Source organism: Neoarius graeffei, chromosome 12 (genome assembly GCF_027579695.1).
Source record: "Neoarius graeffei isolate fNeoGra1 chromosome 12, fNeoGra1.pri, whole genome shotgun sequence".
NCBI classification, from domain to species: domain Eukaryota; kingdom Metazoa; phylum Chordata; class Actinopteri; order Siluriformes; family Ariidae; genus Neoarius; species Neoarius graeffei.
Window position 1 is genome coordinate 28,308,774 of NC_083580.1, and position 22,451 is coordinate 28,331,224.

Sequence of the window (22,451 nt, forward strand, 5' to 3'; positions counted from 1 at the left end):
TTCAGCATAAACCATCAGAAACTTGAACACGACTTGGGAGTTACAACAGGACAATGAACCCAAACACGCATCAGAGCTGGTTGTGGGGGATAAAGCGGGCTAACATTAAGCTTAAAGCAAGTCCTGACTTCAACCCTATTGAAAATATATGGACTGTGCTTATAAGTCGAGTCCATGCCAAGGAAAAAAAAAAAAATTGAACTCTACCAATTCTACCATGAAGAGTTGTAAAATATCCAACCAGAATTTTGCCAGAAGCTTGTTCATCTCATCTCATTATCTCTAGCCGCTTTATCCTGTTCTACAGGGTCGCAGGCAAGCTGGAACCTATCCCAGCTGACTACAAAAATGTTTGGTCAAGGTGAATCTTGCAAAGAGACATTTTACCTAAATATTAGGTGTGCTGTATGTATATTTTTGACCCTGTATGTATAATTTTGACCCTGTGTTGATTTCAGGAAACCCAAAGAAAATTAAAACTTATGCACCAAATTCTAGTGTTTTTTTTTTAATTAAAGATGTATGCTGTACAATCATTCTACCACAGAAAAAGAACAGTTCAAAGAAATTACTGAAAGCCCAAATATTGCCATGACATTTATATCCAAGATGACCTTCATGTCACTGGATGTAAACTTCTGACCACAACTGTAAGTATAAATACATGCAAAACACTTAAATTCACAAAACAAATTCACATAATAAATTAACTGTGGATGCAATAATTTTATTGTTAGTTTTTTCCATAATTATAAGTTTCATTTTTGTCCATGTTAAAATTCACTATTCAAGCATGTGCTTTATGTATGTTGTGGAGGACTGGTTCGTACACATCACATCCATAATGTGAAAATATCACTTCCATAATCGCGGTTTTCCCAAAATAATTTGTTCCAAAAATGACAAATATTTTCAAATCTACACTTTTTTGTTCATTCAAGTCTCTACATATGTAATGATTTCTGAGTTGGTAGGAAACCTGTAATTGCCCATAAAAGTTTGTGCATTAGAAGTCACGTCTATAATGCTGATAAAATGCTATGTACTTTTAGGATGTGTATAATTATATTAATTTTGAGGATTTATCTCTATTCAGCTGCAAAGGTTTCATTAAAAGTTCATCTCATCTCATTATCTCTAGCCGCTTTATCCTGTCCTACAGGGTCGCAGGCAAGCTGGAGCCTATCACAGCTGACTACGGGCGAAAGGCAGGGTACACCCTGGACAAGTCGCCAGGTCATCACAGGGCCAACACATAGACACAGACAACCATTCACACTCACATTCACACCTATGGTCAATTTAGAGTCACCAGTTAACCCAGTGGTTCCCAAACTTTTTGGCTGGGGACCCCCTTTTGGACTTCAGAATATTTTTGGGACCCCCTGACATCGACCCCCCCCACCACCCATTATGCAGTGTGTAGTGTAGTAATAATAACCATAATAATAATAATAATAATAATAATAATAATAATAATAGACGGATATTAAAGTTGCTATTTTTTATTCACAGAAGAGCATTATCCACAAAAGAGCATTGCACATCATAATAAAACAGAACATTACACAGAACATCAGAATATTTTTTCAGTGACTTGTGTGTGCTTGCTTTTCAGTACAGAGTTTTTCAAATCTTGGTGATAACTGTGAGATCGCCACCCTTAGTTCGTTTTCAATGTTCAACTTTGCCCTGTATTTGGTCTTGATGGAGGCCACTGCAGAAAAGCCCACCTCACAGAGGTAGGATGTGGCAAAAGGGAGGAGTATGGCCACAGCCTTTCCACCCAACAGTGGGTAGTCTTTTTCCACCCCAATCCAAAAGGCAGACAGTGACTTGGCCCTAAACTGCTGTTTGTATCCTATGTCTGAGGTCACATCAATGAACTGTTCCTGTTCAGTAACACTGAGATGAGCAGGTAGCCTTGTATTGAAGGGGTCTGTGATCCATTCATAGTGTGCCAAATCCATAACAGGAAAGTACCTCTGAAAATGTTGTTGGAAGGCAAAAATGTGTGAACGAATGCATGGCATGATTGTGTTGTGACTGTTGGTGTTATGGAGAAATGAATGCAAGTTCTGAAAGCAATCTGTTGTTCCCTCCTCAATCATCTTTCCCCACAGTTCCAATTTCCTTGTAAATGACTGCATTTTAGCGACAAGCTGAGGGAGATGGGTGTTGGGTCCTTGCATTTGCAGATTCAGTTCGTTCAGTTTTTGGAAAATGTCACTGAGGTAGGCAACTGTCATCAGGAACCATTCGTCGTTGTAACAGAGTGCCAGTGCATGATTCTCCTCCTCGAGAAAAATCCGTATCTCCTCTCGCAGCTCAAACACCCTGTTCAATACCTTCCCACGTGACAGCCATCGCGCTTCGCTGTGAAACAGAACTGCCGTGTGTTTGGAGCCCATTTCTTCACAGAGAGCAGCAAAGAGTCGAGCTTTAACAGGGCGCGTTTTGATATAATTGACAGTGGCGATTACGTCCGTCATCACCTTGTTCAGTTCGGGACTCAGCTGCTTCGATGCCAACGCTTCTCGGTGAATCATACAGTGGGTCCACTGCACATTGGGGGACACACGCTTTATGAGCGCTTGTAGCCCACTGCGCTTCCCAGCCATAGCCTGAGCCCCATCCGTACACACTCCAACACAGCACTCCCACTTCAATTTTGCCTCTTGCAAATAAGTGTCAATCACTCGGAACAGTTCATCAGCAGTGGCTCGTGTTTTCACCTCCTTGCAGAATAGCAGATCCTCTCTCATGTCCTCTGTATCAACGAAACGGATGTACGTGATTAATAAACAGTCTCGGTTGCTGTCAGTGGCTTCGTCGACCTGCAGAGCAAACCGGGTGCTTGCACGTACTCGGTCGGTGAGCTGCTCCTCAATGTCGCCAGCGATGTCATGTATGCGTCTTCCAATCGTATTATTTGAGAGGGGGATCGCCCGTAACTTGTTTGCTGTTGCCTCGTCGACCATGGTCCTCACCATTTCAATGGCACAGGGCAGGATCACCTCCTCCGCTTCTGTGTGTGGCTTCTTGGTCTGCGCAAGGAGGTAGGCCACTTTGTAGGAGGCGAGCTGGGCATTGACATTGACAGACGCAACTTTAGTGAAGTTCACCCGTTGTGCCTGAAAGTTCAAAAGTTTCCGCCGAAAGAATTCAACCGGCTTGTCCTTGTACTCGGGGTGTGCCGTGTCCAGGTGACGCTTCAGCTTGTTTGGCTTTAAACTTTCTGTCGCCAGCACCTTCAGACAGAGAACACACTGCGGTCGTTCCTCACCACCCACCAATGTGCTCGTAAAGCCCATTTCGATGTATGCATCATCATACCGCCTTATCTTTTTCGCTGCCGAAGTGCATGGGAACTCGTCCTGTGCAGCAGCCTTGCGTTTTGTAGGAAGCACGCGTAGAAACTTGTCCATGTTGTCATAAAGTCGCCGTCCGATGTTTTGTTCTGAATCTCAAAATAGGGACCTGTTTTATACAGTTTGTATTCACAGGAGGAGGGTTTGCTAATAACAACAACAATATCAGAGCAATCCAACAGATTGGAGGGCGGGGAGCGATTATGGAGTGAAAGGGGGTGATTGGGTTCTATAGACTGATTTAATGACTCTCTGCCGGCTGACGCATTACCAACATTCCGACGCCATTCAAAACATTCCAATGCCCGTTTTTTTTTCTGTGTTATGCAAACAGTCCTGTCTCTCCGCGACCCCCCTGGAGTCCCTCCGCGACCCCTTTGGGAACCGCTGAGTTAACCTAACCTGCATGTCTTTGGACTGTGGGGGAAACCGGAGCACCCGGAGGAAACCCACGCGGACACGGGGAGAACATGCAAACTCCGCACAGAAAGGCCCTCGCCGGCCACGGGGCTCGAACCCAGACCTTCTTGCTGTGAGGCAACAGCGCTAACCACTACACCACCGTGCCGCCCTCATTAAAAGTTATGCAAATTAAATCACTGATACAAAACTTGTCCATGCTCTGAGGCATTTTGTGTACTCATATGAGTTCAAATGTAACATCATTGTACTTGAATATACAACCCCGATTCCAAAAAAGTTGGGACAAAGTACAAATTGTAAATAAAAACGGAATGCAATAATTTACAAATCTCAAAAACTGATATTGTATTCACAATCGAACATAGATAACACATCAAATGTCAAAAGTGAGACATTTTGAAATTTCATGCCAAATATTGGCTCATTTGTAATTTCATGACAGCAACACATCTCAAAAAAGTTGGGACAGGGGCAATAAGAGGTTGGAAAAGTTAAAGGTACAAAAAAGGAACAGCTGGAGGACCAAATTGCAACTCATTAGGTCAATTGGCAATAGGTCATTAACATGACTGGGTATAAAAAGAGCATCTTGGAGTGGCAGCAGCTCTCAGAAGTAAAGATGGGAAGAGGATCACCAATCCCCCTAATTCTGCGCCGACAAATAGTGGAGCAATATCAGAAAGGAGTTCGACAGTGTAAAACTGCAGAGTTTGAACATATCATCATCTACAGTGCATAATATCATCAAAAGATTCAGAGAATCTGGAAGAATCTCTGTGTGTAAGGGTCAAGGCCGGAAAACCATACTGGGTGCCCGTGATCTTCGGGCCCTTAGACGGCACTGCATCACATACAGGCATGCTTCTGTATTGGAAATCATAAAATGGGCTCAGGAATATTTCCAGAGAACATTATCTGTGAACACAATTCACCGTGCCATCCGCCGTTGCCAGCTAAAACTCTATAGCTCAAAGAAGAAGCCGTATCTAAACGTGATCCAGAAGCGCAGACGTCTTCTCTGGGCCAAGGCTCATTTAAAATGGACTGTGGCAAAGTGGAAAACTGTTCTGTGGTCAGACGAATCAAAATTTGAAGTTGTTTATGGAAATCAGGGACGCCGTGTCATTCAGACTAAAGAGGAGAAGGACGACCCGAATTGTTATCAGCGCTCAGTTCAGAAGCTTGCATCTCTGATGGTATGGGGTTGCATTAGTGTGTGTGGCATGGGCAGCTTATACATCTGGAAAGACACCATCAATGCTGAAAGGTATATCCAGGTTCTAGAGCAACTTATGCTCCCATCCAGACGACGTCTCTTTCAGGGAAGACCTTGCATTTTCCAACATGACAATGCCAAACCACATACTGCATCAATTACAGCATCATGGCTGTGTAGAAGAAGGGTCCGGGTACTGAACTGGCCAGCCTGCAGTCCAGATCTTTCACCCATAGAAAACATTTGGCGCATCATAAAACGGAAGATATGACAAAAAAGACCTAAGACAGTTGAGCAACTAGAATCCTACATTAGACAAGAATGGGTTAACATTCCTATCCCTAAACTTGAGCAACTTGTCTCCTCAGTCCCCAGACGTTTACAGACTGTTGTAAAGAGAAAAGGGGATGTCTCACAGTGGTAAACATGGCCTTGTCCCAACTTTTTTGAGATGTGTTGTTGTCATGAAATTTAAAATCACCTAATTTTTCTCTTTAAATGATACATTTTCTCAGTTTAAACATTTGATATGTCATCTATGTTCTATTCTGAATAAAATATGGAATTTTGAAACTTCCACATAATTGCATTCCATTTTTATTTACAATGTGTACTTTGTCCCAACTTTTTTGGAATCGGGGTTGTAGCTGCAAAACGTTTTTGCACATGCACAAAAAATTTCTACCACAGGTTAGACTTAGACAACCTTTATTGTCATTCAGTATGCAACACGTGTACACCGAACGAAATTTCATTGCAATTTGGCTCAGCACAGTATTAAATATGAAGTGTATTAAATTAAATTATGCAGCAGCAAAAATATTATAAAGTGCAATAGTATAAAGTGACCTGTGGAATTAGGAATGTTCAAGTATAAATAGAAGTTTAGAGTTTGGGTTTGGAGTTCAGCAGTCTGATGACCTGGGGGAAAAAGCTGTTACAGAACCTGATGGTCCTGCACCTAATGCTGTGGAACCTCTTTCCAGAGGCCAGAGGTGAGAACAGTCCATAATGAGGGTGTGAGGGGTCACTCATGATGTTTCTGGCTCGAGACATGCAACGCCTCGGTGCAATGCCCTGAATGGAGGGAAGAGAAGTCCCAATGATTTTCTCCGCTGTCGTCACCACTCTCCTCACATTTTTCCAGTCAGAGGCACTGCAGCCTCCACAGCACACAGAGATGCAGCTGGTTAGAATGCTCTCTATGGTGCTTCTGTAGAATGTAGTGAGGATGGGTGGGGGCAGGTGGGCTTTCCTCATCCTATGCAGGAGGTACAGACATTGCTGTGCCTTTTTGATCAGTGTTCACAGACCAGGTGAAGTTGTCTGTGATGTGTACCCCCAGGAACTTGGTCCTACTGACCATCTCCACAGCCGTGTTGTTGATGAGAAGTGGCACATGGCTGGGCTGGTTTTTCCTGAAGTCAACAATTATCTCTTTGGTTTTGTCCACGTTCAGGATCAGGTTGTTTTCCCTGCACCAGCCCACCAGCTGCTCCACCTCCTCTCTATAGGCCAGGTCGTTATTGTCCCTAATGAGGCCTACCATCGTTGTGTTGTCCGCAAACTTCACAGTGTGGTTGCTGGTAGCCCTGGGGACACAGTTGTGTGTCGTCAGCGTGAACAGCAGAGAGCTCAGGACACAGCCCTGAGGGAAGCCTGTGCCAAGAGTGATGACACTGGAGGTGTTCTGTCCGACCTGCACTGACTGTAGTCTTTCAATGAGGAAGTCTAGCAGCCAGTTGCACAGGGGGGTACTGAAGCCCAGGGGACCCAGTTTGTTCGTCAGATGCTGTGGAATGATAGTATTGAACGCTGAACTGAAGTCCAAGAAGAACATCTGCACATTAGTGTTCTTCTCCTCCAGGTGTGCAAGGCTCATGTGAAGAGCGGAAGAGATGGCAAGGCAAGTTTATTTATATAGCGTATTTCATACACAGTGGCAGTTCAATGTGCTTTACAGAGGTAAAGGCAAAACAGTAAACAATAGAAAATAAAATTACATAAAATAAAGGGGGAAGAAGAGAGAAAAAAATAAGAAGAATTAAACAATAGTAGAAATAAAATAATAAAATGAAGTAAAAGTTCAGTAAAAAACAGCAGAATAAAATAGAATAAAAGTTAAGTAAAGTTTAAAACATGCAAAGACTGTAAAAGTTAAGTAAAGTTTAAAACGTAAAGATGATGATATTTATCAGTTAGCAGAAAGCATCTGAAAATCTAGTCTTTAATCTAGATTTGAAGCTGCCAACAGCAGGAGCAATTTTAATATCCTCTGGGAGTTGGTTCCATAGCTGTACTGCATAGTAGCTAAAAGCTGCTTCACCACACTTTGTTTTAACAACAGGTTTTACCAGTAAATTTTGCTGCTGTGATCTGGTAGATCTGATTGGGTTAGGCCGCTGCAACATATCAGAGAGGTAATTGGGCCCTGTACCATTTAGAGATTTGTACACCAGCAACAATGCTTTAAAGTCAATTCTGTAGCTTACTGGAAGCCAGTGAAGGGACCTTAGAATTGGAGTAATGTGCTCTGTTCTTTTTGTTCGTGTGAGAACCCTAGCCGCTGCATTTTGAATCACCTGAAGTCGTTTGATGGTCTTTTTTGGCAGGCCTGTGAAAAGGCCATTGCAGTAGTCAACCCTACTAGAGATGAAGGCATGTATAAGTTTTTCCATATCATTTTTTGACATAAGTCCTCTTAGTTTGGAAATGTTTTTTAGGTGATAAAATGCCAATTTAGTGATTGCTTTCATGTGACTGTCAAAGTTTAGCTCGCTGTCAATGAAAACACCAAGATTTTTAACCATATCTTTTGTTTTAATCCCCTTTGTGTCAAGAACAGTGGTAATCCTGAGTCTTTCATCTTTTTTCCCCAAATAGAATTACTTCTGTTTTATCTGTGTTCAGCTGAAGAAAATTTTGTGACATCCAGTTGTTGATTTGGTCGATACACTGGTAGAGACATTCAAGGGGGGCATAATCATTAGGTGATAGAGCAATATAAATTTGGGTGTCATCTGCATAGCAGTGATACAAAATTGAGTTGTTCTTGATAATTTGTCCAAGTGGGAGCATATAAAGGTTGAATAGTAATGGTCCAAGGATCGACCCCTGGGGGACACCACAGGTCAAGGACATTGATGTTGAGGTACAATTTCCCATGGTAACAAAGAAGCGTCTATCTTTTAAGTATGATTTTAACCAGTTGATAACTTTACCAGTCAACCCAGCCCAGTGTTCAAGTCGATATAGCAGTATATTGTGCTCAACAGTATCAAAAGCTGTACTGAGGTCCAGTAACACCAGGACCGATGTTTTGCCTGTATCAGTATTAAGACGTATGTCATTTATAACTTTAATCAGGGCTGTTTCAGTGCTGTGATTGGCATGAAATCCTGACTGAAAGTTATCAAAACAGCTGTTTGATATCAAGAAGGCAGTTAATTGATTGAAGACAATTTTTTCAAGGATTTTCCCGATGAATGGTAGATTTGGTATTGGCCTGTAGTTGTTCAATACTGAAGCATCCAGATTATTCTTTTTAAGTAGGGGCTTTACAACGGCTTTTTTCAGGGACACAGGAAAAATGCCAGTCTCTAGGGATGTATTTATGATCTGAAGCACATCTGTAATTATGTGGTGAAGAACAGACTTAAAAAAGTTGGTGGGCAGAATGTCCAATTCAGATGTTGAGGAACTGAGATTTTGTACAGTTTTTTCAAGAGTCTCGTAAACTGAAGATGGTGTCTTCTCCACTGAAGATGGTGTCTTCAGTGGACCGGTTTGGTTGGTAGGCAAACTGGAAGGGGTCACTTGTGGGAGGGAGCCTTAGTGGAAACTAACCTGTGGTTAGTGCCACAGGTTAGTTTCATAATCTTCTAACCCAGCTTAATGGTTAGCCAAAAAACAGGCTTTAATTAACGCAAAGGGGAGCTCATAATTTACAATATAGGTCAATTTCCATCACATTCGAACCAAAGCATTTACCTATAGCAACAGCCATCTTAATTAACATTAACCTCTGAGCACTTTGTCTGTTTCTTGTTCTCTGTTTATTTCTCTCTATCTCTCTACTTCTGTCTAAATGGGATTGAACCAGGCATCTCACAAAGCTGACTGCAATGACATTATTGAAATGCTGCTTGGACTCCTTGGGTGCGTGTTTAAAAAGAGCCAGCTAGTGCTGTGTAACAGCTAGTGAAAATGTGTGTGTGTGTGTGTGTGTGTGAGAGAGAGATAGATTACTTTAAAAAGCTTGTCACAAAGCAGTCATTAAGTATGTGTGGTCTGGATTAGGGATCGACCCATATGTTTTTTTCAGGGCCGATACCGATTATTATGGAATTGGGATGCCGATAACCGATATGTGCAACCGATAAATGTAAACATTATAATTCACATGAAATTAAACATAGCACACACCGACACAGACCTTCATATCCATGAAATGTATGTTTAATTGTAAAATTGAACATGAAATTTTGTGCAGGGAGATGCCAGCAGCATTTGTACAATAAAGTCAAACATTAGTTAGAATAAAATGAGAAATAAAATAAATATTCACCAATAAAAAAAAATCACTCTCTACTATATTACAGCTCACCATTTTCAGTGGAAAATAAATGAAAATACACTCTGGATTCTTTTACACTAAGAACTAAGTAAGACTTACCAACTTCAAGTAGTTTTTAAATAACAAATCAAGTGTAGGGAGCTGCCTGCAGCATTTTTTAAAAAGTAAAATCAAACATAAAGTAGGCTATCACTCCCTATTATGTAACAACTTAACAAGTAACCATCTACATTCTAATGCTTTTAATGCCCAAGCCTAATATTCCCAATTTAGGAGGATTATATTGTAGTGAAGGAAGCACAGTTGCTCTGCATGTTAAAAGGAGCGGCTGCTCCTTTAACGCTACGTTCACACTGCAAGGCTTAATGCTCAATTCCGATTTTTTTGTGAAATCCGATTTTTTTGTGAGGTCGTTCACATTAACAAATATATGCGACTTGTATGTGATCCTCAGTATGAACGAAAAGCGACCTAAAAGTGTTCCGCATGCGCATTGCAGGATACGACGACGTCACACGCAGTGAGCATGGCCAGTGTTTACGGAAGTAAAACTGCCCGGTTGCGGTATGACCCATCCAATCTAGCTTGAATAGCTGCATCCCCCCAAATGGAAATCAGCTCCCTAACCTCTGCGTCCTTCCACTGAGAAGATTCAGAACCTTCACAGCCCGAAGCGTCCCTCGCATTGATGTCATGCGCAGCGGTGCAGATACGTTTTTTGAACTGGGTGGGGGGACAAAGCTGCCAGCAAACCAACCCCGATATGCCTGTCAAACTTGTTGTTAGTAACCATAGCAACCAAGCTCGAGCTCGCAACCTGTGCAGTCTGCGCAGCTCAACCAACGGAATATCAGTCTTTGTTTTGTTTTATGTGAGTTGTTGCAACTATGTATACACTGCTGTGCACCTCAATAAACCGAATGGTAATTAGTCTTTTGATTTTTCCGTGAGGTTTGCCTTATGCAAAGAAAGACAGCATAGACGTTTTTTCCTCCCTATAAGTGGGGGGGACCGAGCGAGGTGAATTTAAATCTGGGTGGGACGAGTCCCACTCTCTATCTGCGCCCGTGATTATGCGCCATGTTGTTATAACTTTTTTTGAGAGACCCGCCGCCTACTTCAGCGCAGAATAGTGACGTTTGTGGCTTGTTGATGACGTGTAAGTCGGATGAATGCGACCTGGCGGTTCAGACTGAAGTCGCATATGAAAAGAGCGGATAGGAATCGGAATTAGGACCACATATCCAAACGGCCTGGGTCGGATTTGAAAAAATCGGATCTGTGTCGTTCATATTGTCAATAAAAGATCGGATACAGGTCACATATGGGCGAAAAGATCGGATTTGAGTCACTTCAGCCTGCAGTGTGAACGTAGCCTAAGAGTCTGTTCAGAGAACGGAAGTCGGAGTGAGGGGGCGGCTTGAAACAGTTCACAGCGGTTAGCTACGCGTGTTGATTGGCTATATCGCTTGTGCCAAACAAATCAGATGTTGTGGTGGGCGGGACTGTGTTCTTGAACTCAGAGAGGCGAGTGCAGGAAAGGACGTGCAGTGACAGTCGCGTTAGGAACGAAATGGCTGCAAAAAGGAATGTTATCGGCATATCGGTGGAAATTATGGCCAATACCGATAACCCTAAAAATGCAGAATATCGGCCCAATATATCGGCCAGGCCGATTATCGGTCGACCCCTAGTCTGGATACCTGAAACCCTCAGGAAAGAGTAAAAGCGACAGAGTGAGTGAGTGAGACCCAGACACACTGTGCTGGTACACTGACAGCTCCAACTGTCCATCACAGTAATATCATGTAACTCGTAACCCACAGAGGCACATAAATCCACAGTTTGAACACAGTGGGAGTTAATTAAACACTGCAGGAGGGAATTATATATGTTAATGGATTAAATTTTACACAGCAGTGTGTAATTTAACCCCATGGTTAGTGCAGTACTCCGTCTTGTCCTGTTCTGGAACTTTGCAATTTTTCCAACTTCATGGGGCCTTTGAGGTCATATTTTCTGAATAATTTATTTATTTTGACTATTGTGACTATGGATATATTGGTTGTGAAGTAGGCGGCATTTTAACTCATTTTTGATGTGGAATTTATTGCCTGAGGTGTGACATCACCAGAAACTGGCCAATTACAGATAGGGTGTGTTGCACAATAACTGGCCTCAAAGGTCATGATTCTACTTGTTTTATATGACACTTTATTTGCCTCACTATTAAAGTTAGTACAGAAGAGACAGGGAAAATGTGAAGTATGACTGATTACTTATTCTGTCTGATATGCTAAACCTTGGTTAACTAGCAGTGGCCAAGTTTCTATGTAACGCTGGCTGTTCACCTTCTGAAACAATGTATAAATTAGCACCGTGCGTGTTACTCATATGTGCGTGTTACTTAGGAATGTTACCCACGGCATGGGCAAAAATTCTAGGCATAAAATTGGGTTACTTTTGAATTGCCAATACAGCTGGTTGTTTTATTCATTCTCATAAATATTTGTATTTATGGCAAACTGTGTAATAGTACTAGACCTTATTAGAACCTTGAAAGAATTACTCATGACAGCTGTCTTTCAGTACAATAAAAGCATTTGAGCTGCTTTTATCACATAGATCAGGCAACCCTGGCCATACCACATACAGTATGTCAGGAACACATACTGTACATCAGATTCCTCACATCTATCAGATGTACAATATGGCCAAAAGTTTGTGGACCATCACACCCATATGTGTTTCTTCCACAAACTGTTGTCACAAATTGGAGCACACAGTTGTATAGAATGGCTTTGCAGGCTGTTGTATTAAGATTTCCTTTCACTGGAACTAAGGCCAAGCCTGTTCCAGTTTGACAATACCTGTATGCACAAAGCGAATTCCATGAAGACATGATTTGCCAAGACTGATGCGTAAGAATTTGAATGGCCTGAGCCCTGACCTCAACCCTACTGAACACCTTTGGGATGAAGTGGAATGCCATCTCAGACCTGCCAACCTTTACGCATTTTGCGTAGCAGATACGCATTTAGACATCAAACTACGCTGCTACGACTTAACACTTCAGAATACACAAAAAGCCATTGATGGCTTTGAGTTCAAAGATCTTTAATATTCCGGTTCAACTGTCTGTGCATTCGCGCACTAGGCAACTCGTCTATGGGTGTAACCGCATTGACCAGCAACCTGTAGAGAAAAGAAGACTTCGACCAATCACAGCGCTAGTTTTAAACTCTTCAAATAGGCCTAAGCTATGAGGCTAAGCGGAGAGCCGAGGAGCCGTCAAAACAAAAGTAACGAAATTGATTTTCATCCCTCTCGGTCGATCTTCATACTGTGACTGGTTTTACAAGGGACGACGGTGCTAAACACCGTTTCGAAGGTAAATGGGCAGGGCAAGGGAATAAAGCAAGGACAACTGTCCTAACGTCATAGTTCAAAGCACAGTGTTCCGCTTTATCTGAAGGAAATATTTGTTCCAGCTTGTTTTGATATTTGACCCAGGCTTCTCAATCCAAAAAATATTGCATAGCCTAAAGTGAAAATATAGTAGCCTACTGACGTTTCCATCCAGTCAACCGATAGACGCGTTAAAATCTTCTGAACTAGGCTACTCGTGCATGTGAGATTCAATGAGCAGCGCACAAAGTGTTTTCACGTAAGTGCGTGTGGTGGATGATGATGTGTTTGTGTATGTGCGTGCCTTGCAGTTAATAATACACATGACGTCAGATGAGGATACTGACAGAGAGAGAGAGAGGGAAGCAAATCTAAAAAGAAGCGAGTCTATGCCCCTCAGAAGTTCCTAACGAAGTATCAAGATCAATGGCCATGCCTCCGCCCCTCTAAACTGCCTAATCATGCGTTTTGCACAGTGTGCAATTATGATTTTGACATTAGCCATCAAGGAAATACAGGTAATAATATTGTTAACATAGAAATGCTTGCATTTATATACATAGGCCATTATTTTTTCCAAATTAGGCCAAGTCAGTGAATATGAATATTATAAAGGCTACGTTATTGGATAGGCCAGAGTAGCCTATAATTTATTTTCAGTAAATTTTTCTGTAAGTGTGGTTATCAGTTTGCATTTACTAAATATTAATATTGAAAAAAAAATATTTATATAGGTACTCTGGAATATTCACTTTCGATGTTTAGTGTAGCCTAGTTCAAAGTGTAGCGAGGAGCAACAGAATCTCTTTTACGGTCAAAACTAAATTTATGAAAAAAGGATTTAGAGTGTGTGTGTGTGTGTATTTTGCAGACTGCCGGCGTCTGTTTTAAGACATAGGCTATAGCCCTTTGGTTTTTCTGTTATCTATACAATATAATGCTAAATGTCAAAAGGGACATAGCATGCTATTTGGGATTCTTTGTTGTTTATAATTCCCAATGTATTTAAGACACAATATGCCAAAGGCAGTACATTTATCCCTTATCTTTAAGTTTAAGGTCTGTATAAAGGACATACTTTTCGGGCACAGTTGCCTTGTGCCAAATGTCTTGGTGAAAGCATTGGAAATATATTCATGCCTTTTCATTAAAAGAGTTCTTGTTTTCTTCATAGTCTACTTGTATATTGAATAACTAGATATGGTGGTGGGTGGGAACTCTGTGCTTAGTAATACATTGTTCAAATGCTCACTCATTACAATCAATACTGATCAGCAAATGTGCCTGACCTCACGCCGTGCTGCACTGCACCGCCGCGATAAGTTGCTACTCAAAATTTTTTTCCAAGGTTGGCAGGTATGCCATCTATGCACCAGGCCTACTCACTGACATCAGTGCCTGACCTCACTAAAACTCTTATCCCCACAGCCACTTTAAACAAATCTAGTACAACCTTTTTCCAGAAGAGTGGAGTTTATTATAACTGCAGACAATGACCAACTTTGTGAAAATGTTCAGCATTTTGGAATGGACAAATATGGATGTGATGGTCAGGAGACCACATAGGTTTGACCATATAGTGTAATTCAGTACATTAAACAGCACAGTGGTGATGCAGTGAACCATAAGAAAAATAAAATACAGTTTAATTACAAAGTTTTTTATTATAGCATATTATAGTGTATTGGTTATGTGGTTGATTATTTTCACACTTTACATCTTTCCAACCACAATTTCCACTTCACACAGAATGTGTTTATTCAGCAGACCTAGGTGCAATTTGTGTGATGAGCTACAGCTTTAATAAAACTTAAAAATTGAATTTTGTGGCTACATCAAGTTGTGCTTTGTGCTTTATTTATGTACATCCAACAGTGCGTGTAACTTTCACTGTCTCATAAGCAAACTGTGTCTCATGCTCTTTCTGTATTTGTCTGTCTGTCCCTATTTCGCTAGAAGTTCACGATTCTTCTTCTTTTTCTCTTCTTCTTCTTCTTCTTCTTCTTCTTCTTCTTTGTCTTCTTTATCTTTTCATTTTGTTATTTTGTTACATTTTGTCTAAGAAATGATGTTGAAAACATTCAAAGTAAGGAAGCATCACTGTGCAAAAATGTGACAATGTGCATTGTGGAAATGTACGAATCACATACTGGAAATCAGCATTATATTAATTATGCATCTAATGCAAATGCACTGTTTGAACACCATAGATCCCAATCTGCACATCCCAGAGAATTAAAATATACAGAGAGCATGATCATATTCATTCATGGAGAGTGTACGCCATTATCGGGAATCATCTGCACCTGTGAAGTGACCGATAACGCTGGATCACAACAACACTTTAAAAGAGTTCTTTGGTAACTTTCAAACAACACCAGCCCTGCACTGCTGCAATACATTTCTCAAGAAAGAAGCTGGGGAGGGCTTTTTAGCCGACTTTGGAGCTCTACTTAGGCATTTCTATTTTAAATGACACCTCAGGTGCTGCTATAGAACTCATCATGTTTCAGTTGCATGTTCACATATGTGCTTTTCTCAGCATAGTGTTTATTATAGTCAGTAGTCATATCTGCGGTCAAGACAGATTAGAAAGGTTTAAATGGGGGACACTTTATAAAGGAATTTCTGATGCCTTTAGAATATAACTTTAAAATATAGAAAATAGCTATCCAGACACAAATTTGTGTGCAAGTGTATAAATTTGAAGCAAATGCCATACAAGGGCATTCTGTGTGTGTGTGTGTGTGTGTGTGTGTGTGTGTGTGTGTGTGTGTGTACACTCTGTGTACTGCTGTTTGTATGTTTAAATACAGTGCCCGAAGAAGATCCCCATGTGGGATGGAAAATTTGCCATCGGAAACCAGATTTTTGTTAGTTTTTATATAACACATTTTACACTCATTGGGAGCTACACACAGACACACACACACACACACACATATATATATATATATATATATATGTGTGTGTGTGTGTGTGTGTGTGTGTGTGTGTGTGTCTGTGTGTAGCTCCCAATGAGTGTAAAATGTGTTAGTAAATAATCTCACATTATTTTTTAAAAAGAAAATTAAAAATAAGCACTGGATAAAAAACCGTCTATCTTTTGTAAATAAAGATACAAATTTCATTGTCCAGTGGTCAGGTCTTTGAGATACATTGCCTTGCACTTACAACTGGGTACCCTGTGGTTGTACACGTATGTCATTCATATGTATGGACATCGTATGGTCACAAAATCCATCAAAAATCAGGTTGATGCATTATTATTATTAAATATGGAGCTTCACTCTGTGCACATTGCGTGTGGGGAGCTTCATTATGATATTCAAAAACGTATATAAGCAAACAAACAAAGCTTTGGACATCAGTGAAATATAGCCAGAGACTCCTTGATTTCCTTAATTTTGTACATCTAATCTGTATCGAAATTGACAGCTATATTAACGCTATACTACCTTTCAGATTTTTCAAGTGTAGGTCATAAAAATAATTTTCCCTGACACCCAATTATTTTTGTTTAGTGGGCCAAAAGCTACTGAATTTGAATCACAGACTTCCAATTTTATTAGTTTTTTTTTAAATAAAACCAGGGCTTTGAACCGGTTCAAGAAACGAAAACCGGGAACTTTTTCTATTTCACATGGAACAGAAACGAAACCAGAAACTTTATTATTTTTTATGTTCCGGAACAGAAACGCTTATTAAAAATAATGGTAACCGGTTAATACCGGTTTTTATTTCGTTCCTCAAAGTTTCCGTAGCCTACAAATAAAAAAGCCATTCTTCTCCTGCGCAAGTTTCTATGACCCGCTGGGGTTCACTTCCTGTGTGACGTTCGCTGACTGAATGGAGAGAGCGGGAAGGTGGACTATCACGTCTCCATTACTGAGTGTCTGAGCAAAGAAGAGCCTGAACGATGCAACCTCCCTATTGGCTGTTTGTAAAAATGTATCAGTTGTTGCCCTTCCCACGGGAATCATCGCGGGCTCGAGAGACGAGACCTGACGAGTTAGTTCATTGGTAGCAGAACAAAATGTCTGGACACAAATCGGGTTTTCAGAAAAGGAAAGAAAATAAACGGAGGGTTGAAAATACAAAAAAAGGAGGCAGAAAATGCAAAACGAGTTTTAAGGTAGGACAAATGGTTACTTTTCTGAGGCAGCCCGCCGTGGCTGCAGGCTTTCAGTTGTGTCATTGAATGGTTACTTTTCTGAGGCAGCCCGCCGTGGCTGCCTGCAGGCTTATTTATTATAACCCATTTAGTTAAAATAGTTGATATAAAATGTTTATAGTTATAGTTATGTGATGGTTGTCCTGATTTAGACTGGTGTTTTTTTTTTTTGGGGGGGGGGGGGGGGGGGGGGGTGCGCGATGTTGCACCCGGGTCCAGATTAGGGCAGAACCGGCTCTGGCTACATTTCAGGTGTAGTTTGTTTTATGTATGTATGTACTTGCATAGATGTGTACTTGGTCTTCCAATATGGCGCCTAACAAACTCTCGCGGCGCGGTGACGTCATGCGGTAGCCCTCTATAGGGCCTGACTAGCCTTTGGTAACACACTAAACAAATTATCTTTCATTTTTGGCACTTTTTCTGTTTGTGTAGATGGGAAGACATACTGAGAATCCAAATCGCCAACATTTGAAATAATAATTGTTTTGAATTATTTCTTGTCTTATTTAATGAAGGTTGTAATAGAATTAGCCTACATTTGGCTTAAGCTGGATGAGACAGAGACATAACTTTATAGCCATTTGTTAAACCGCTGACAGGGAACGTAATTAACCGTTCCGGGAACGAAATTTTTTTGTTCTAACCGGTTCGGGAACATCTATTTAATGGTGGAACCCAAAACCGGAAACGTTAAAATTCCGTTTCTGTTCGGAACGAACCAATAGGAAAAAAATTCTGGTTCAAAGCCCTGAATAAAACAATTAATGAATTTAGGGCCACGTGGCCCTAAATTCTCCGCTATTTTTGAAGCAGGCTTCAGCATGACCCAATTCAAGATACTACATCATGCATCACATGGTGGGCTTTCCCCATTTGTGCAAGGCATTGTGGGATGGAAATTTGAAGCAGGGGAGAAAGATAGAGGATGTAAGTATGCAAATGAAACATGGAAAACTGACTACAGTAATGGAAAGCGAAAGACGTTATGTTGTGAAGGAAAGGAAACACAGGACCAAACTAATAAATATCGGCGGTCAGTGAGCACCTCGGTGTGATCAGCTGTTCGTTTAGCAACAGAATGATGTAACTGTCAGTGCATGGTCAAAGGTAAATTTGTACATGCGCACATGGACTTCCTGTGTCTGCCTGACTACATGAAGCGAGTGATTTCATGCACGTTATTTGCTAGGGAATCCCCTCAAATTAAATAACTTCCCAGCCACAGAATGGCCTGATATTTTGTGAGATATTATGGAAATAAACATATATCACAATGACCAAATTTCAGAGGGAACTAAATTTTACCGATTTTATGAAATCAAAAGGCCATCTCGCTTTAAGCTGCTCCCTTAAAAATTATTAGTTATCTGCCTTACAATTAATGTACCCTTGAATGTAATTTTAACCTATAATAACAATAATAATAATAATAATCACAATCATAATGTCAAAAAATTAATCATTTGATGTTTTTAAGGGGGTGGCACGGTGGTGTAGTGGTTAGCGCTGTCGCCTCACAGCAAGAAGGTCCGGGTTCGAGCCCCGTGGCCGGCGAGGTCCTTTCTGTGTGGAGTTTGCACGTTCTCCCCGTGTCCGCGTGGGTTTCCTCCGGGTGCTCCGGTTTCCCCCACAGTCCAAAGACATGCAGGTTAGGTTAACTGGTGACTCTAAATTGACCGTAGGTGTGAATGTGAGTGTGAATGGTTGTCTGTGTCTATGTGTCAGCCCTGTGATGACCTGGTGACTTGTCTAGGGTGTACCCCGCCTTTCGCCCGTAGTCAGCTGGGATAGGCTCCAGCTTGCCTGCGACCCTGTAGAACAGGATAAAGTGGCTAGAGATAATGAGATGATGAGATGAGATGTTTTTAAGGTTCTAGAATACTGGAAAAAATGTGAATCACGATTTTTTTGCTTAGAATTGAGATCACGATTCTTTGGCACGATTTTTTATACAAAATGTTTATTGCACTGTTTATTGCACAAAACAGAAAAAAACATTCACATGGTCATTCAAGTAGAGTATCAAATGTTTGAACAATAGGCTTGTTAGCAGGAGCTGCAGGAACTTTGCTTTGGCAGAGGCACAGTAGTAGTAGCAAAAAAAAATTAGATATGTGGCTGATTTTTCATCTCATCTCATCTCATTATCTCTAGCCGCTTTATCCTTCTACAGGGTCGCAGGCAAGCTGGAGCCTTATCCCAGCTGACTACGGGCGAAAGGCGGGGTACACCCTGGACAAGTCGCCAGGTCATCACAGGGCTGACACATAGACACAGACAACCATTCACACTCACATTCACACCTACGGTCAATTTAGAGTCACCAGTTAACCTAACCTGCATGTCTTTGGACTGTGGGGGAAACCGGAGCACCCGGAGGAAACCCACGCGGACACGGGGAGAACATGCAAACTCCACACAGAAAGGCCCTCGCCAGCCCCGGGGCTCGAACCCAGGACCTTCTTGCTGTGAGGCGACAGCGCTAACCACTACACCACCGTGCCGCCCTTGGCTGATTTTTATTATTTATATTTATTATTATTATTATTATTATTATTATTATTATTACTTTTATTATTATTGTTATTGTGACTTTATAAAGGAACTCACCTATTGCCAGATGGAGTTGATGTCCAAAACATTGGAGCCTGGTCCAATCGTTGAGGGAGATGGCTTTTACTATGTTTTGACCACTGTCTGTTGTGATGCAGGTCAATTTATCCTCGTTCAGACTCCAAGATGCGAGGACATCTTTTAATCCCTTTGCTAGGGCCTCGCCTGTATGGTCTTCGGGGAAAAAAGCTGTCTGTAAGCACCGGCTTTTGATAGTGAAATCAGGCGCTATAAAATGAACCGTCAGGCTCAAATACGGTTCCATGGTCCGACTGGACCATAAATCGGACGTAGCGGAAAAATGATCGATTTCCTGCAATTCTGCCTCGACCACTGCCTGCTGTTTATTGTACATATCGGGGAGCGCAACGTTTGAAAAAAAGTTGCAGGAGGGGATAGAGTACCGTTTGTCGAGTGTTTATCATCTTCCTAAATCCCTCATGTTGTACAGTGTTTATCGGTGCCATATCTTTTGCCACGTGATATGTGATAGCTGCTGTGATCTCCTTGTGTCTACTGGAGTTTGGTGGGTATGGCGTTGCATTGTACAAGGTCCTGGTTATTGTCGTCTGTGTTTGTTTCTTGCCTTGTACGGCTTCATCATACTCTACTTTGTGGTGACATTTCAGGTGATTGTAGAGATTAGTGGTGTTGCCTTGCAGTGCTGCAACGAGGGCAGAACACACTTTCCAATGCACCTCAGACTGTCATCGTCTGGCTTAAACCCAAAATACTTCCACAGCGCCGAATGCGAACCCTTTTTGGGCACGAGCTCGATTCGGGTCTTTGGGTGACTCTCGCCACTACCACCTGGGGTTTCTTCGCAATCCATTTCTTCTGCTTCTCTCCCTCACTGTTTCCACACACTCAACTGTAGGCGGGCTTCCTCCACTGACTGAATCATGTGTTGTAAAGACGCTTTACCATAGGTCGAGGGAGGAGTCAGCGGCAGTGCTGCCTTTAGGGGCGCTTGAAAAAATCCGAGAAGAAATGGGAGCATTTGTTTGTGATGCCGCTCGTGAAATAAAATGCTTAAGAATCGTTGTGTTTCGAAATGAGGTCACGTGTATGTGTGAATTGAGATCGCGATTTTTTTTAATGATTTATCGTGCAGCCCTATTCTTGAAATGATTAAAATTGGCTTATTTCTAAACCTTTCCCCACATTTGGAAGTGCCCCATTTCCTCCTTCCATCAGATAGCTAGCTAGCTAGTAAACTAGCCCACATTTGTTAGAGGTCAACACAAATAGGGTTTATGACCAATTGGTGCCTTGGGCATCTTGGTCATGTCCTTTTAGATTTATTTAACAGCAGCAAAAAAAAAAAAAGGTAAAACTATCAGTACAGACACAATTTTTAGCTCGGTAGCATGCCAGCTATCTTAGCTTACCCTTTCTGCAACAACAGTTTTCTATGTACCACAATGCATAGTTTAACATAGGCTGAAGCCAGAGAACATTGCAAACTCATATCGCCCTTCTTTCAAATCTTTTTGAAAGCCTCAGAAAAACATTTTAGAAAAAGATGAATGGAAAGAGCGATTCAAATGGACTTGCTTTAAAAACATTTTTGACTAACCTTTGGAGTGTGGACCCATCATTGCTGCATGCGTCTATTTCCATATTACATTTTTTCTCTCTGTGGGAAAAAGCTGGAGATGGAGAACTGAGAGTCAGACCCATATTTAAGCAAAACAGAGACGCTTGTGTATTTTTATGCAAATTATGACTTTCTTGAACATGAAAGCATAAACTGTGTATATTTGTGTGTGTGTGTCTCTCTGCAGTGGATCCAGCTGACCTTCTGAAGATTTTAGATTTTCCTAGTTTGCCTGACGGCGTAACGAAAACTACAGGCTTCTGCACACACAGGAAGTCATCAAAAGGACCTGATGTAGCCTACAGAGTAACCAAAGATGCTCAGCTCAGTGCTCCTACCAAACAGCTCTACCCCTGTAAGTGGACACATACATACATCCATATACTCATACACACACATTCATGCACATCCACACACTCCACACTCACTTGTGGCCTGTAGAGAAACCCAAAAATTGATGATCGTCTGATTTTAGATGAAAACTATTATTATTATTAATATTATTATTATTATTAAATGTATTTGTGACAGAGATGGCTAAAATAACTAGCCATTAAGCATAATATAATAGTGTTGGCAGAGTTGTAATTTTGCATGTGTGTGCATGCAAGAACCACTGTATTGTAACACATTTGGTTGGGTTTCTAATTCAAGCACTGGAAAAGAGACAGAGAGAGAAGAGAGAAACCACACTTTCAGAACTTTCTGCTGATGTGGCAAGCACACACGCCTTTTTAATGTTTTTATTACACGCTCTCTATCCAACCCCCTTTGCATGTCAGTCTTTTATGTGTGTGTGTGTGTGTGTGTGTTCCGTGTGTTTGTGTGATTCGTGTGTGTGTGTGTGTGTGCAAATGTATTTTAGGGGGGCTCAGAGGCCTGTGGTGGAGGAGGTGGGGTTGGATTGTAGGTGATGCACGTGCATGTGCTCTATAGCAACTTTTACTGCTTATAGCCCACCAGTAGAACACTGAGCCATAAAACTGCCCCAGACTGTCAGTTTAGCTGGAGTGCACCTGAGACAATCCCAAGAATTTGAATCAGGGGGAAGGGATGAGAGAAAGAGA

At 41.4% G+C, this 22,451-nt stretch overlaps 1 protein-coding gene across 2 annotated transcripts in view; it reads left to right on the plus strand.

The window, feature by feature from the left end:
- The window catches only part of col5a1 (procollagen, type V, alpha 1), a 278,601-nt gene that overhangs the window by 86,284 nt on the left and 169,866 nt on the right, over positions 1 to 22,451 (plus strand). For both annotated transcript variants that reach the window (XM_060935757.1, XM_060935758.1), the window contains exon 2: positions 21,572 to 21,739. In XM_060935757.1, the coding sequence (XP_060791740.1) occupies positions 21,572 to 21,739 (168 nt within the window). The remainder of the gene's footprint in view (positions 1 to 21,571; positions 21,740 to 22,451) is intronic.